At 41.5% G+C, this 16,210-nt stretch overlaps 1 protein-coding gene across 1 annotated transcript; it reads left to right on the plus strand.

The window, feature by feature from the left end:
• The first annotated feature begins 9,038 nt into the window (after nucleotides 1–9,038).
• On the plus strand, nucleotides 9,039–14,416 carry LOC311523809 (uncharacterized protein). The gene is made up of 4 exons (XM_084634203.1): nucleotides 9,039–9,128; nucleotides 10,703–10,755; nucleotides 12,146–12,262; nucleotides 13,035–14,416. Exon 4 carries the CDS (start codon nucleotides 13,083–13,085, stop codon nucleotides 13,569–13,571), a length of 489 nt encoding a protein of 162 aa, XP_084490329.1. The 5' UTR covers nucleotides 9,039–9,128; nucleotides 10,703–10,755; nucleotides 12,146–12,262; nucleotides 13,035–13,082; the 3' UTR covers nucleotides 13,572–14,416.
• Nucleotides 14,417–16,210: the final 1,794 nt, after the last annotated feature.

Genomic DNA, 16,210 nt, shown 5'->3' on the forward strand with positions numbered 1-16,210 from the left:
TAGCTTATCAACATGCTGCAGATTCTACTCAGTATCATTTTTGATACAACTGGATTCTTTGGAATGGAAAAGTCATCTTTCTTTACCACCCCTACTGTTCTATTGCTGAAAGTGAAGAAGTGCTAAAAATAATTACTTTAGCCTTTAGTTCTGAGCACAGGTTTTTTTTTTCCTCCGGGTTTTAAATGAGCCAAGCAAACAGCAACATAGTAGCTTATGACAGGTTTCAGAGTAGCAGCCGTGTTAGTCTGTATTCGCAAAAAGAAAAGGAGGACTAGTGGCACCTTAGAGACTAACAAATTTATTTGAGCATAAGCTTTTGTGAGCTACAGCTCACTTCATCGGATGCTCAAATAAATTTGTTAGTCTCTAAGGTGCCACAAGTACTCCTTTTCTATAGTAGCTTATGTAAAACTAGACCGAGCCATCTGAAAAGAAGAAAAGAAATTCAATAGAGATAGACATCTTTATTTCTGCCCTGAAATAAAAAAAATATATATATTTGATCCATCTGTGCTAAGATTTTCTTTTCTATTCTTGAAAAATATATTGAAAAAAACCCACCTCTAATCAAAGTTCTTCAGTAGAACTTGATGCTGTTATCCTTCCTTTTTTATTTTGGTTTTTGTTTTCTAACAAAAATTGATACAAAATGTAAGTCTGTGTATTGTTAAAGGCAGAACAACAGACTTCCTATACACCTCATTTTACAGTTTGCCTTGACACAAAGCAAGAAATAACTGTGCACAACCTTTACTACGATAATTGGATTTTTGCCATCAGGTGAAGCTTGTTACAATTGTATCCTCTGAGAAAAAAATACACCTTTTAGGTTTAGTTTTATAGAATCCATTTTCTGTAACCCTAAAGGTCTTAAATTCCATTGAGAAATGTGTTCTATACAGTGGGGTAGATCCTTAGCTGGTACAAATCAATACAGCTCCATTGAAGTCAATAGAGGTATTCCAGTTTACACCAGCGGAGGATTTAGCCCAGTATTTTCAGTCTTATTTATGTCATGGTAGAAAAGTAGCCTAATTTTAAGAATAGTTTTGTCTTCACCTTGTTTTCTTCATTGCTTCAACTCTTGCTGAATGTCAAAGGATTTTGATTCTGCATATAGCTTTCCTGAAGTGAAACTCAACTAAGCTATAAATTATATAAATCAGAGATAAAATTTAGCCTCTAAGACCCAAATGTTTAAAGGTATTGAGGTGCCTAAAGATGCAGATAGATGCCTAGTGTGATTTTCAAATGTGCCTAGATGTCTAATTCCCATTTATGAGCTTTGTTGTCATTCCAGATACTGTGGAAAATCCCACCAAATTCCTAGCTGCATCTTTAGACCTTTAAATACCTTTACAACCTAGCCCTAAAGCCCCAATCCAAAAATGTATTTAAAGCACATGCATAACTTTAAGCATGCAAGGAGATTTGTTGACTTCAGTGGGGTCATGAAATAAACATCTTCAATAAAACTTTAATGCTATTACTCATCATCATAATAGGGCTCTATGATGCTGTTGTAGTTCTCTATTTCATACTTTTTTATTGTTTTACTAAAATTAACACTCTGAAGCTTGATTTATCTTTTTAATTATTATTTAGTTCAAGTTCTAATGATGTTCTGATTTTGATAACCTGACGGTATTGTAAACTTACACTCACCAGTCACACAATAAAGTATCAACACTGGTTCAAGCAAGGGGTTTGATCCTATAAGCCTTACTCACAAGAGTTGGCCTAACTTACACAAATATTCCTATTGAATTTTTGCTGTACCATATTGCAAAAGAACTAAAAGCAGAAGAAGAATAAAGTTATTATGGAGGGAAACAGTTTTTGCCATTATGCATCCCTATATCTCCTATTCAAATCACTGCTCCTCACAAGCTTCCTGGTTGACCTTGGGCAAGCCACTTAAATGATTTCTCTCTCCATTTCCCACCTGTAAAATGGGCATAATATTTCCTTTCTCTGATCATTTGTCTATCTTGTCATCGGATAGAGATTATATTTTACTATGAATACATACACTGAATAGCATAATAGGGCTCCAATTTTGGTTAGGACCTCAAGGTCCTCCAAGTATTTCTCCATCATAAATATCGCTTCTGATCTACATGTGAACAGACTATATTTTCCATCATTTTAGCTATCCTTACATTTTAGAAGGGAACATATAATTGCGATGTTGGTGTCTTTTGGGATTTCAATAACTTACTCAGATCTTAACATACAGATTCCTGCTACATACACCAAATCCTTGAGCTCAAAAACTGTAATTCTGGGGTAAAAGATATTATTTAAAATGTCCTTTTCATTTGAGAGATGGATTTTTAAACATGAGATTCTGGAGGCTTGTGTGGTAGAACATGGGTTATTATTTTTAAATGTAAATCACTAATAACTTCACTTAGAAATACAGCTACTCCATGCAAGGAGTTAACAGAACTAGTGAGCATATGTGAACTGGGGAACAAAAACATCTAACTGCACAGTATCCGTTAACACAATGGGCTATAGTAACGTATGAAAGTGGAGAATGTGAGTGCCTCATTCATTTCCATTATGATCATCATTTCTTTGAGGAAACCATTTTGATCTCAGTGTGATTCCTTCTATTAAGATGTTGACTCCACAGCAGTCCAGGCAATCTCAAAGGGTCTTAAATCATTCTAATAAAACATTGCAGGGTGTAAAGCACCAGTATGATTTCAAATGTACTTCTGGCCACATCACAATGGTACTAGAGAAGAAATATCAACAAATTGTTGAAAGAAGACAAATGTTAGTGTCAAACTCCACCCTCTCCCCCCCCCCCTGCCGCCTTTTATGTTCTCAATAACATTACAAAAGGGAATTAGAACACAAGGAAAAACGGGCATGTCTACCCTGCAATTGGAGGTGTGATTGCAACACATGTAGATACAGCCAAACTAGCTTTAATCTAGCTAGCTCAAGTACCTATAGCAGTGAGTAGCATGGACCTCAACATGGGCTAGCTGCCAAGTAAGAACCTAGGGACTCAAGCAGGCTTCCCAGTGCTGCCTCAGCTTCCCTGCTATAGGTGCTCAAGCTATCTAGACTAGCTTGGATATGTTCACTCATGCTGCAGTCACACCATCCAAATGCAGTAGAGACATACCCAGCTTTAAGTTATTTTGACATTAAGGATTTAACCTCTATCTATAATAAATAAACAGGAAGGCATTCCTTTACACAGAGCTGCTTTGGGCGCTAATCTTGCAAGTAGTTATGCACTCAGTTGGACTGACTATTCACATGTGCAAAGTTACTTACATGTATAAGTCTATGGTGTGCCTAGGTCTAGGTAGTGTCAGACATCTATTGTAGGGCATATTTATATTTACTTGGGACATATTTATATCCCCCAAATTAAAAAGACCCTATTCCTAGAGCTGAACAAATACAGTTCTCTCCCAATTGAACTAATGGAAGATCTCTAGCTATAAAAAGAACCTTTGAATTCTTTCTAAGTTGTAACTGACCATGTAGTGTAGAACCATTGGGATCAGTGGGAGTGGACAGGGCCCAGAACTATCCACAGCAAAAATAATTACAACCTAGGTATTTGATTCTAGCCAATGTGTAAGATGAGAAGTCTGAAGCGGTACTAATGTTCTATATTTGGTGACAGAGAGACAAACAATAGACAAAAATAAAAATTTTGTATCAGGGTAATTTTTTGTAAAGCTTTGTTAACTCAAAATCACTTTGAATTTCCTTCAGACTTTGGAGAAACATTCTCTTGAAGTCTGTCCTAGTGCTGTGATGGACTCTGGAAGACAAATCAAAAACATCCAACATAAGATTATGGATTCCTTAAGCCTCTTCAATAGCAACCCATAACCACTGTGTAAGTTACAGAGTGAATGAGTGAGAGCTTTAAATTTCAATTTCCTTCATTTTATCACCTTAATACCTGTTAAGAATTACATTTTTATGTGGTGAAACATATGTTACAACCCATATTGTTTTGCTATTATTTTACTTTTCACACAATATAGTATGTGTTAAACAAGTAGACACTCATAATGACTATTTCTCACAGATCTACCAATTCTGCTCTTGTACCTTATTAAACATTTTCCTTTTAGTTATACTAGTTTAAAGGGCAGAAAAATCTAAAGTTGTGATTTGGAAGAGTACTTTGTTTAGGGTTAGTCTGGGCATTTAACAATTTCCATATCAGTATGGGGATAGTACTGTCTCCAAAAACAATTCATCCGGGAGGTAGATGGCACATTACATTGGTAACAATGTGGGTATGTTTCCTAGAACTAACATGGCTTTCTGACTCGATACCAACCACAACTTCTCCCAATATATGTTTGAACTACCCACAATTGTGTATTTGGATGCTAACATGGCAACTGGTATTATATCATTTATTTATTTTTCAAATATGAGCCCAAATTTGCCCTCACTTGCACCTGTGTAACTGAGGTAACAATTGGGCATTATCCTTAAATATTGCTTACATTTGTGATATTTCTTGTATGAAGGACAGAGCTGTATTGCAACTTTTGCTGAAACCACTCTTACACCTCACTAAGATAGAGAAAAACTGAGACTTCTTTATAATGATTGTGCACTATGAAACAAATTGCTTCAGATTATGATTCCCTCCACTTTAAATTGTTCCTTTGTTTAGACTGGAGTTTGTTCATTTATCTTCCCTGTGCTAACACTGTTGTGAACATGTTCAAGGCATTAGCCTTGTTCAGATTTGTCAACCTTGACCTTCTCCCACATTAGCTCATGGCAAACCTGACACTCTTCATTTCTCAGCCCTACATTTTTCCCCCAGAGTTCTCTGAGCAAGATGAGGTACTTCTGTTTGTATGAGAGAGATATGAACCGGTATCAAAAGCTGATATACAGTGTTGTATTCCTTACAATGGGATCCCTTATTCAATAACCTGTCCTTTAACTGGACTGCTCATAACATCTTGATTAACCAATATTTTGCTTTTCTTGTGTACATTACATTGTGTACTTTCCATAGCAGGAAAGTGTACCATCATTTATACCAGTTAATCACACTAATGACATTTGATTGCCATCTTAGCAGTAATTTATTTTCTAGGCCTCTGTGCAATTTTTATTATTTATTATTTGGTGGTGCTTATACAATATAACAGCCTATCCTTGGATATGTCCTATTGTAATTAATAATAACTTGATGGCAATTGCTGATTAACTATCAGAACGAGGCTACATTGTATAGCATACTGGTTGTTTTTCTTGAAAAATGGGCTGAAAAGTCATTGTTCAGCTCTATATCCAGACTTAATTTCAGCTGAGATTTAATTTGACAGTGTCAAAATCTCATGAGCTAGTTTCACAAGATTGCAACCAATTACAGTAAAAATGGAGGTTAGCTTGCCTCTAGAAATTGAAAGATTAAGCATTGGATCTCTGATTTTAATCCCAACCAGAACCAAAATCATAGAGGTGACTTCAGCTCAGGAAACTCAAGTATAACACATACCCCCCTTGAAATGTAACCAGTTTCTTGATTCAAGGTTTACATTCTCACTCATCTCTACTTTTCTCATATAACAGGAAAATCCACACTGAAGACATTAGTTTATAACTTTCTAGAGAAAAACCAAAATAAGAGAGAAATTCTTGCATTCCTCTTAGATATCTAGTGTACTGCCTCTAGATGTATAACAGACTGATGTTTAAGTAAGTATGTCAGATATAATCTTATGCTGATGAGAATATCTCATCTTCATTTTTTAGAAAATAAATCTTAAAGGTTGGGGTTTTTCCTGGTTTGGTTGCAAGTAAATCTTTGTGGGTGAACTGGTATGATCTCTGTGGATTTCAAATAGTATTCAGTAATAATTTAAAGTGAAAGTATTTGTTCCTTAAATGAGCAAAAGTCCTATTGAAGTCAATCTGAATTTAGTGTGATTTAAATACCACAGAATGTGGCCCTAAATTAATTAAATTGGGAACATGCTGGAAACTTAAAAATTGTCCCTGAAGGAGTATTTTTCAAGTGGTCAGCACTATGCTCGATATAGTGATGGACATCCAAAATGAAAATCAGGGTAATCTCCTTTAACTTGAACTGCGTTTTCATAAATCATTTCCCTTTATGGTGCATTATTTCTTAGCGTATGCTGATCTGACAAAAGGTAACAAGACATAGCGATAACTTATCTTCACTGACAAAAGCATACAAAGTAGCAAAATCAGCTTTTAATTAACTACTTAAATTTTGATTCACGTGACAGCTCTCTTAACCCACGCCATCTTGCAGATGTTAGTTTTTTCTGAAAGTAAACTTCAAAAGAGGAAAAAACCTTTTTAATGAAGGCTGGTATTGCACAGCCTTGTGTATGTCACCAATATCGGTGCTGCATTCTTTGGGAGGTGGTGATTATTGTTGGGTTTTCTCTTAATTTTGTTTGCAGGGTGTGAAACAGGTGAAAATATATAGGTTGACAATGAGTGAAATTTAAAAGAGTGAGTATGAATAAATATGAAGTTGGCAGGAATACTCAGAAGGGAGCTTGAACATTGTGCTTGACAGCTGATTCTACATTGGGTCAAATATCTGTGAGCTGAAAGTTGTCACTTTCAGGGTATTCTGTCTATAACTGTTATTCTCAGCAATTGCTAAATGCTTAAAACTCATTGCTAAAACCTAGAACTTTAAGTAAAGCAGGGACCACGTCTTTTATCTTCCTAACACAGAATTCACAGTTTCCAAATAATAAAGTAATATTTTCCCAGGAGCATTTGCCAGGAAGGATTTGAAGTTTTGAGTGGAAATCAGAAAAGCGGAAGTTTATTCAAACCCTGAACTCAGACTGAAATTCAGATGGCACAAACTCAATGCAAACCAAAAGCAAGGAATTTCACACATCTCTACAAAAGCCATACAGCTACAAGTTCTCCATGATACTCACCTAAGTTACACAGGGCATCTCCTCCCCCTGTGCAGTCAGATCCCTTCCTCAACACCTATTCTGCTGGAACAGCAACCGTGCAGCTCCATGCATAAGAGGCAGAACTTTCTCAGAAGCTAGCCCACAACTGTGGAACTCTGGAAGAGATTGGAACCACCTCAAATCTAATGGCTTTCTAGTTGAAATTTAAAATCTACTTCCTTCATTTGACTTCCCTCCTTACTAAAAAATAAAAAAAGTCTTTTTTAAAATAAAACAACAGAAGCATGTTGGAGAGAAAAATACAAAGATTCAAGAGGCTGGATTTTCAAGAGGGTTGAGCTACCATCTTGACGCTTAAGGCCAATTTTTTTCTAGTGTACCCAGATGAACTCTTTTGGAAATCTGGCTCTACTATTTAATATCTTTAGAATTCTTAAGATGTTCAGAATGCCTACCTAGACAGACATGCATTCATCACATTTATGAATTCACTTTTGTGTTTTGCTCTTGCTGTCTTTGCCGTTTCCGAGAATTATGTTTTTTTTAAGAGAAAACTATTTTCAAATCTTTTCTTGTTGTTTTATGAGAATATAGAACAGGGGTGGCCAACCTGAGCCTGAGAAGGAGCCAGAATTTTTCAATGTGCATTGCCAAAGAGCCACAGTAATACGTCAGCAGCCCCCATCAGACCCCCACAGCCCTGCTCCCAGCGCCTCCTGCCCACCAGCAGACCTGCAGATCAGCGCCTCCCCCTTTCTTCCCGCACATCCCGATCAGCTGTTTCATGGCATGCAGGAGGCTCAGCGGGAGGGGGAGAAGTGAGGGCATGGCAGGCCCAGGGGAGGGGGCGGGAAGGGGTGGAGTGGGGGCAGAGCCTGCAGCCGAGCCAGGGGTTGAGCAGTGAGCACCCCTTGGCACATTGGAAAGTTGGTGCCTGGAGCTGCAGCCCCAGAGTCGGTGCCTAGGCAAGGAACAGAATATTAACTTCTGAAGAGCCGCACATGGCTCCGGAGCCACAGGTGGGCCATCCCGATATAGAAGGTAATACTGAATTATGTGAAGCCCCATGTGTGGCCCACTTTAATGGCTGCTGGCTTGCCTTTTTACAGTGTGTGACTGTGAGGAGGAGGACTTTTGAAAGCTGCATTACAGAGGAGAATCTTACAAGGAGAGTGAGCTGGAAGCAGAATGTGGTAGAGACCCTCTCCGGAGCTGAACGTAGGGCTCAACATTCCTTTAAACTTCAGAGATTGAAATCAGGACCTCATTGAGGTCAGTAGCAAAACTCCTATTGATTTCAGTGGGGACAGGATTTCACCGTTAGTGCCTCCTGTCAAGTTCTGAGCAACCCTCAATTCCTCATTATATGATGCACATAGTTTTTATTCAGAAACAGCACTGGTAACAGTTCTATTACCACCAGATCATTGCACGCCTACAAAAATTCTGGGAAGGATGAGGACTGCATTAGGGGAACCGCCATGATAATAATTCTGCTACCACCACATCAACTGCAGGGATTCTGGATTGGAAGAGAACAGTATCCTGCATTTTTACTTGGGCAATGTTAACTATTTTTGAGTCGATGTGATTTTGATTCTGACACTGTATCTAATTCCATTTCCTGCAGCAAAACCCAAAATTTAGTGGACGTTATATATTTCACAAACATGGAAAGAACAGCAGTGTTTGTGGCACCTTAGAGACTAACAAATTTATTTGAGTGAAGGGTTAATGTCTAGCTATTCCACCTGGAAGCAGGCGGGGCACACCCTGACTGTTTCCTAGGAGCAATGCACACATTGCTCTATCCAAGGACAAGGGCTAGATATGAACCCTGAGAACTTGATTGTTTGGACAGCAACTGTGGGAGGTTTCTTTAGCCTGGGCTCAAGGCCTGAGAACCAGGATTGTAGTAGATAGAGGATGGTAACTAAGCATATGAATCAACGTCATACATTCCTTTGTGTAGCAGTGTGTAATGCTTAGGGGGAGAAATATAATAAAAGGAGAAGGTGGAAGGCAGGGGGGGCAGAACAGCCCATCTCCGCTGACCAGCCTGTTTGCTTGCATAAAGCTGTGTTCTGTCTCATCACTGAACCGCAACAACTGGCGCCCAAACGTGGGGCCCTCAGCACTCACCTCGCCCGGCAAGGGTTTCAGACGCGTCACTCATCCACTTCGTGGATCCCGGTGAGTATTTTTCATTGTGGTAAGTATGGGAAGCTCCCTCTCTGCTTTGCAAGTGCAACACCGTAATGAGCTGCAGTATTTGCTGCGTAAGGCTCAGCATGACTGCCCGGCTCGAGAACTCACTCTCCTGCTACAGGAGGTGCGTGCCAAGTGCCCGTGGTATCCTGAAGCTGGAAGCCTTAAGCTAGCGGACTGGGAGCGATTGGGCCAGACATTGCACAAAGAGCCTCGGGCACCCGTGCAGGCTTTACATGCCTGGCACCTCTGCCGCGACGTGGTACAGCGTGTCGCCTCGGACAGACCCTCCCTCGCGAGGCTGGTGCTCTCGCCGCCCCCGTCCGCCCCTGCAGCCATCCCCCCTCCTGGCGATGCGACACAGCGTGTCGCCTCGGAAAGGCCCTCTTCAGCACCAACAGAGGAGCTGCCGATCCTGCCACCCCCGTCTGCTCCTGCAGCCATCCCTCCCCCTGCTTCGCCCCCAGTGCCTCTATTACCACCGCCTCCCTGGCCTTCCCCACTGGAGCCGGTGTGTGATCACCCTCCCCCTGTGGGGCCCCCCGGAGGGTCATCTGCATCTGCTCAGAAGCTTTCGCTGGTGCAACAAATGGTTCACGCAGCGAAAGCTCGATCAGATCTTACAGCAGAGGAGCTGGCTGATCTGGTCTCCGTTTGCCCGGTGACCTGGCAGAATGATGACCAGGGCAACCCCGTGGGCACCTGGACCACTCTGCCATACTCGGTGGTTAGAGAGGTAAAGAAAGCAATTCGTGAATTTGGCCTGACTAGCACCTTTGTGCGTGGTCTCATTGAAGGGATGGGTGCTGGGTACTCCCTAATCCCTGAGGATTGGAAAACGCTGCTGCGCATGATGTTGTCACCCAGTCAGTATGTTATTTGGCTTAGTGAGTATCGGCAGATGGCAGAACGCCAAGCCCAGGTATATAGAGAGCAAGGTATCATTTATGAGCATTTGGCAGGGGAGGGCCAGTTTGCTACTATTGAGATGCAGTCTCAACTCCCTCAGGCCGTCTTCCCCATTATTTCCACCTGTGCCCAGCATGCTTTCAAGAAGGTCCCGGATTCAGGCAAGCCTACCAAAAGCTTTGTCAGTATCCGTCAGGGTGCCTTAGAGTCCTTTTTGGATTTTACCAACAGATTGCAGGAGGACACTGACTTTCAGCTGCCAGGGGAGGTCTGTGCCATACCTACACAGGTGATGGGACCTCTCCCTGCCGGCTTTGTAGGTCTTGTTCTCCCTTGCTCACATGCTGGGAAACAGGGCTTTTTTGTCATTCCAGGGGTCATTGATGCTGATTACACTGGCATTATTAAGGTTCAGGTGTGGACTCATCTTCCACAGTCGCTCCCGCGTGGACGGTCAATTGCACAATTGATTTTAGTCCCCTATCAGGTGCCAGCTGCCGAGGATCGAACTCGGGGCAGAAGAGGCTTTGGATCGACGTTGTCTCACTCGCCGTCTCACAGCGCGTCTTCTCCACTTGTTGCTCTGACAATGTCAGTCTGCCCCTCGAAACCTCAGTTAACACTTCTCTTAAATGATGTTCCTTTTACAGGGCTGGTGGACACTGGAGCTGACGTTACAGTGATTCGTGATCTGGAGTGGCCGGTTAGTTGGCCTACGGTTCCTTCTAAAGAGTTGTGGGGGATTGGGGGTAGCAAACCCGGGCGCCAAAGTTTGTCTTGGGTCACGGTCTCTAAACCAGGAGGCCGTGCCCTTGCTACAATCCGCCCTTTTGTGCTCCCTGTCCACCTCAATATTTGGGGCCGTGATTTACTTACAAAGTTAGACACCACCCTCGATATTAACATCTGATGGCTCTCCCCACCGAGGTGTAGTCACTTATCAGTTGGGTGACCCCCCTCGTTGGCATTCTCGTTTTACACTGCCTCAGCGTTCGGCACAGCGTTCAGAATTAGCTGCTGTTATTTTGGCCTTTGTCAAGGTTCCTCCCCCACTCTGAACTCTAGGGTACAGATGTGGGGACCTGCATGAAAAACCTCCTAAGCTTATCTTTACCAGCTTAGGTCAAAACTTCCCCAAGGTACAAAATATTACCCCTTGGACAGGCCGCTACCACCACCAAACTAATACTGGTTACTGGGGAAGAGCTGTTTGGACGCGTCCTTCCCCCCAAAATACTTCCCAAAACCCTGCACCCCACTTCCTGGACAAGGTTTGGTAAAAAGCCTCACCAATTTGCCTAGGTGACTACAGACCCAGACCCTTGGATCTTAAGAACAATGAACAATCCTCCCAACACTTGTACCCCCCCTTTCCTGGGAAATGTTGGATAAAAAGCCTCACCAATTTGCATAGGTGACCACAAACCCAAACCCTTGGATCTGAGAACAATGAAAAAGCATTCAGTGTTTTACAAGAAGACTTTTAATAAAAAATAGAAGTAAATAGAAATAAAGAAATCCCCCCTGTAAAATCAGGATGGTATATATCTTACAGGGTAATTAGATTCAAAAACATAGAGAACCCCTCTAGGCAAAACCTTAAGTTACAAAAAAGATACACAGACAGAAATAGTTATTCTATTCAGCACAATTCTTTTCTCAGCCATTTAAAGAAATCATAATCTAACACATACCTAGCTAGATTACTTACTAAAAGTTCTAAGACTCCATTCCTGTTCTGTCCCCGGCCAAGACGACTACAGACAGACACACAAACCCTTTGTTTCTCTCCCTCCTCCCAGCTTTTGAAAGTATCTTGTCTCCTCATTGGTCATTTTGGTCAGGTGCCAGCGAGGTTACCTTTAGCTTCTTAACCCTTTACAGGTGAGAGGAGCTTCCCCTGGCCAGGAGGGATTTCAAAGGGGTTTACCCTTCCCTTTATATTTATGACAGCCTTTCAATCTTTTGCTGATTGTCCCTTTAATTTAATTGTGGATACCCATTATGTTTATCAGGTAATTGATCATTTACCCCTTGCCCTCATTACCCCTCAGGTTGATGCAGACCTCCTTCACCTGTTTTTGTCTTTACAGCATCTTCTTGCCACTCGTCATTTCCCTTACTTTGTTGCTCATATTCGCAGTCAGACCCCTCTGCCTGGGCCACTCACTGAGGGCAATGCACGCGCCGATCGCGCATTGCGTGGTCAGGTAAATTCCCTTTTTTCTGACCCCATTGAAAGCCATGCCTTTTTTCATCAGTCTGCCTCTGTTTTGGCCCGGCAGTTTCACATTCCTGCTGATCATGCACGTTCCATTGTTCGTTCCTGCTCCCACTGTGCTACTGCTGCTCCTACTTTTTCTTATGCCGTTAACCCCCGAGGTACCGCAGCAAATCAGCTGTGGCAAATGGATGTTACTCATGTACCACAATTCCGCCCCTATTCATTTTTACATGTTTCCGTTGATACTTATTCAGGCTTCCTTTGGGCAACCCCACAACGTGGGGAAGCCACTAACAAAGTTATTCACCATTTGCTGGCCTGCTTTTCTGTTATGGGTCGCCCTTGCCAAATTAAAACAGATAATGCCCCAGCCTACTGCTCTGCAGCCCTCTCCACCTTTTGTGCCCGCTGGGACGTCCGTCTTAAACACGGAATCCCTTATAATTCCACGGGCCAAGCCATTGTTGAACGTGCCAATTGCACACTCAAAACCTTGCTAGATAAACAATTAAAACAAGGGGAGCTGCATCTCCGAACCTTAGGAGACATTCAACAACAGATGTATATTCTCTTGTTTACTTTAAATAATTTAACACTGAATGCAGATCAGCAGACCCCTGCGGATCGGCATTTTCACAAATCTGAGGTACTGGAAAGACCGCGTGTCTTTTACCGTCAGCTGCCCGATCCACAGTGGCTGGGCCCAGCACCTCTAATCACTTGGGGTCGGGGATATGCTGCTGTGTCTCTCCCTGCAGGACCGTTGTGGGTTCCAGCCCGGTGCGTGCGACCAGCACTTAAACAACATGGCATGGCACCAGGGGCTGTCGAATCCCATACCAGAGTTTCAGCTGACCTTGGAGGAGACCGCGTTGCCCCCCGAGTCGACAACGGCGGGACGGAAACGGAGGAGGCGTAACGTCCCAAGCCAGCCCGTGACAGGGGGAGCAGTAAAAGCATTGGTCGCCACGGCTCAACGAAAACTGGCAGCAGATCAGCAGCCAGAAACTCCTAAGACTTTGTTTGTGGCGATTCTCGCCCAAATCACTGCTAATTCTGTGATGATTGTGTGCCTTTTGTGCCTGCTATTTCCTGTAGGGGTTGGCTCGGAAGCGCCTCCCCCGTTACAAGCCCGAAGGAGAATAAGATACTGCTCTTTGCTTATGCTAATCTTTTCTCCCAGTACTTTAGCATGGCTAATTGGGGCCCGGCCAACTATACTTTGCCTCGCACGGCTATATTCCTTCACACACCGTACCCGGCCGGGGCTCACAATGTCACCTGTGCGCGTGTAGTTAACTGCACTAGTACAAAGGTGCCATTGGGCTGTCAAAAAATTTCTCAATCCCTTTTAAATTGTTCCCATGCTGTTAATGTTTCATATAATTATGGCCATATCATCCTACCATCAGGATGGGTTTTTACTTGTGGTTCATGCACCTTTAATTATATTCCTGCAAATTTAAGTGATGGCACCCTTTGCTGTCTTAGTAGAATGATACTTATATTGCCTTTTGCTGGTTACAATTGTAGTAAAAGAAGTGTACCCCTTTTAGATGATTATATTGCAGATGTTAAGCTTTTGGTTATTTTGTGTTTGTAATCATTGGGCTTATTTTTTGTTGTTGCTGTGTACAATGTATTCCTTCCTTGTTAAGACTTTGTGAAATTTTGCCCTGGAAAGCTCCCCAGGTTATGTCCTTGTCTGTCTGGGAGTTAAATAGCATGACAAAACAAATTGGCGGCTACCATGAGATGGCCAACTATCAATAAACAAAAAAGGGGAGATGAAGGGTTAATGTCTAGCTATTCCACCTGGAAGCAGGCGGGGCACACCCTGACTGTTTCCTAGGAGCAATGCACACATTGCTCTATCCAAGGACAAGGGCTAGATATGAACCCTGAGAACTTGATTGTTTGGACAGCAACTGTGGGAGGCTTTTTTAGCCTGGGCTCAAGGCCTGAGAACCAGGATTGTAGTAGATAGAGGATGGTAACTAAGCATATGAATCAACGTCATACATTCCTTTGTGTAGCAGTGTGTAATGCTTAGGGGGAGAAATATAATAAAAGGAGAAGGTGGAAGGCAGGGGGGGCAGAACAGCCCATCTCCGCTGACCAGCCTGTTTGCTTGCATAAAGCTGTGTTCTGTCTCATCACTGAACCGCAACATTTGAGCATAAGCTTTTGTGGGCTCCAGCCCACTACATCGGATGCATAGAATGGAACATATAGTAAGAAGATACATACACGCACACACAGAGAGAACATGAAAAGGTGGAGTAAAAGGCTAATTAATTAAGATGACCTATTATCAACAGGAGAAAAAACTTTTGCAATGATAATCAAGATGGCCCCTTTAGACAGTTGACAAGAAGGTGTGAGGATACTTAACATGGGGAAATAGATTCAATATGTGTAATGACCCAGCCACTCCCAGTCTCTAGTCAAACCTAAGTTAATGGTATCTACTTTGCATATTAATTCAAGCTCAGCCATTTCTCCTTGGAGTCTGTTTTTGAAGCTTTTCTGTTGCAAAATTCCACCTTTAAATCTGTTACTGACTGGCTAAAAATATGGTGTTTATGTTAGTGCTATTCAGTGTTAACAACAATTTATCCGGCTTGATGTTTGAGTCTTGCTGGTACTGGCCACTTATACCATTGTTTTTTTTAGTGATTTTATCTACCTGCGAGTGAGTTGTGGGACTGGTATGCACTCACCAGATTCCACCTATGTACCTCCTCCTGTCATCAGTAAGCGTGAATAACATTCCAATTGTTTATCCCTATGTTATTTCAACTCATACATAGGAAGAAATCACATGACATTAAAACCTCTCATCTACCAAAATGAAAGTTGTTGAGAGTTGTAAATTGCTGGACCACAGGAAATAAAACCCAGTGATAACCCCTTTTTCTAGCACTCTTCATCAGCAGATCTCAAAGGGATTTACAAAGCAAATCAGTATCATTATCCTCATTAGCCAACTGCTCCTTAAATACGTTGTATGAAAGCTAATAACTATAATAAATGCTCATGGTAATGTCAGTTCAGTCTAAAATGATAGCTCATTGGGTTGTCATACATTACATGTGTAGGTGTTCAAATATGTCTAAAATTCATAAAAGATGCTGAACTGTGTGGAAATACCAAGAAGAGGTATTAGTAAGTTGAGTTTTATAAAACAAAAGCAAACAAAGTATTTTTGTACAGCAAGCTCCATAACCACTTTTTCTGATTGCTTAACTCGGAGACGATTGAAATGTCATTACTCTTTTTTCCCCTCAGTATGGAATCAAATTCTAGTACATCACTAGTGGAAACCCTAAAAAAAAAGTTTACTTGATAAAAACCTATTTAAATGGGTGGCATTAAACTGAACTGTTCCAACCAAAATGTATACACCAGGGAAAAGCAAGATCTTGAAAATTCACATTACAGCTCATTGAAAAGGCAATGGGCTATGCAACAAGATTGACAACAAAGGGAAAAATTATGAGGAAAATTGCCTTACTTATCTGCAGGAATGCTCTTGACTGCCAACTGTAATTTTATGGTTCATTATATATATATATATATAAAAATACCATTAATGTTAGTACTTGTGTATCATAATCATACAAAAAAGAAAAAAGTTAGTTGAAATGTGTTCCATTTTTAATCAAGACACTATAATTGTGTGTTTTTCAGGCATCATCAATTTCCATCAATTTTACTGCTGCAAAAGTAACGTGCCGCAATAGTTCTTGTAAAGATCAATTTCTATATGACATGCATCAACTGTAGGAATGTAAACTGTAAATACATAGTGACACGATTTATCATCTACGTTATCTCTTGATGCACCGTGAGCTTTCAGTGAGGAAAATGGAATCACTGTTTTAAAATTCCCATTGTGTCGAATAACTTAAAAATAACAGTAACTTCTGTT

The sequence above is a fragment of the Lepidochelys olivacea genome, assembly GCF_965140295.1.
Source record: "Lepidochelys olivacea isolate rLepOli2 genome assembly, chromosome: 7".
Classification (NCBI taxonomy): domain Eukaryota; kingdom Metazoa; phylum Chordata; order Testudines; family Cheloniidae; genus Lepidochelys; species Lepidochelys olivacea.

What these genes read in the sequence shown, in the direction of transcription:
- LOC311523809 (XM_084634203.1), top strand. Translation starts at nt 13,083, where the DNA reads ATGGCATGGCACCAGGGGCTGTCGAATCCCATACCAGAGTTTCAGCTG.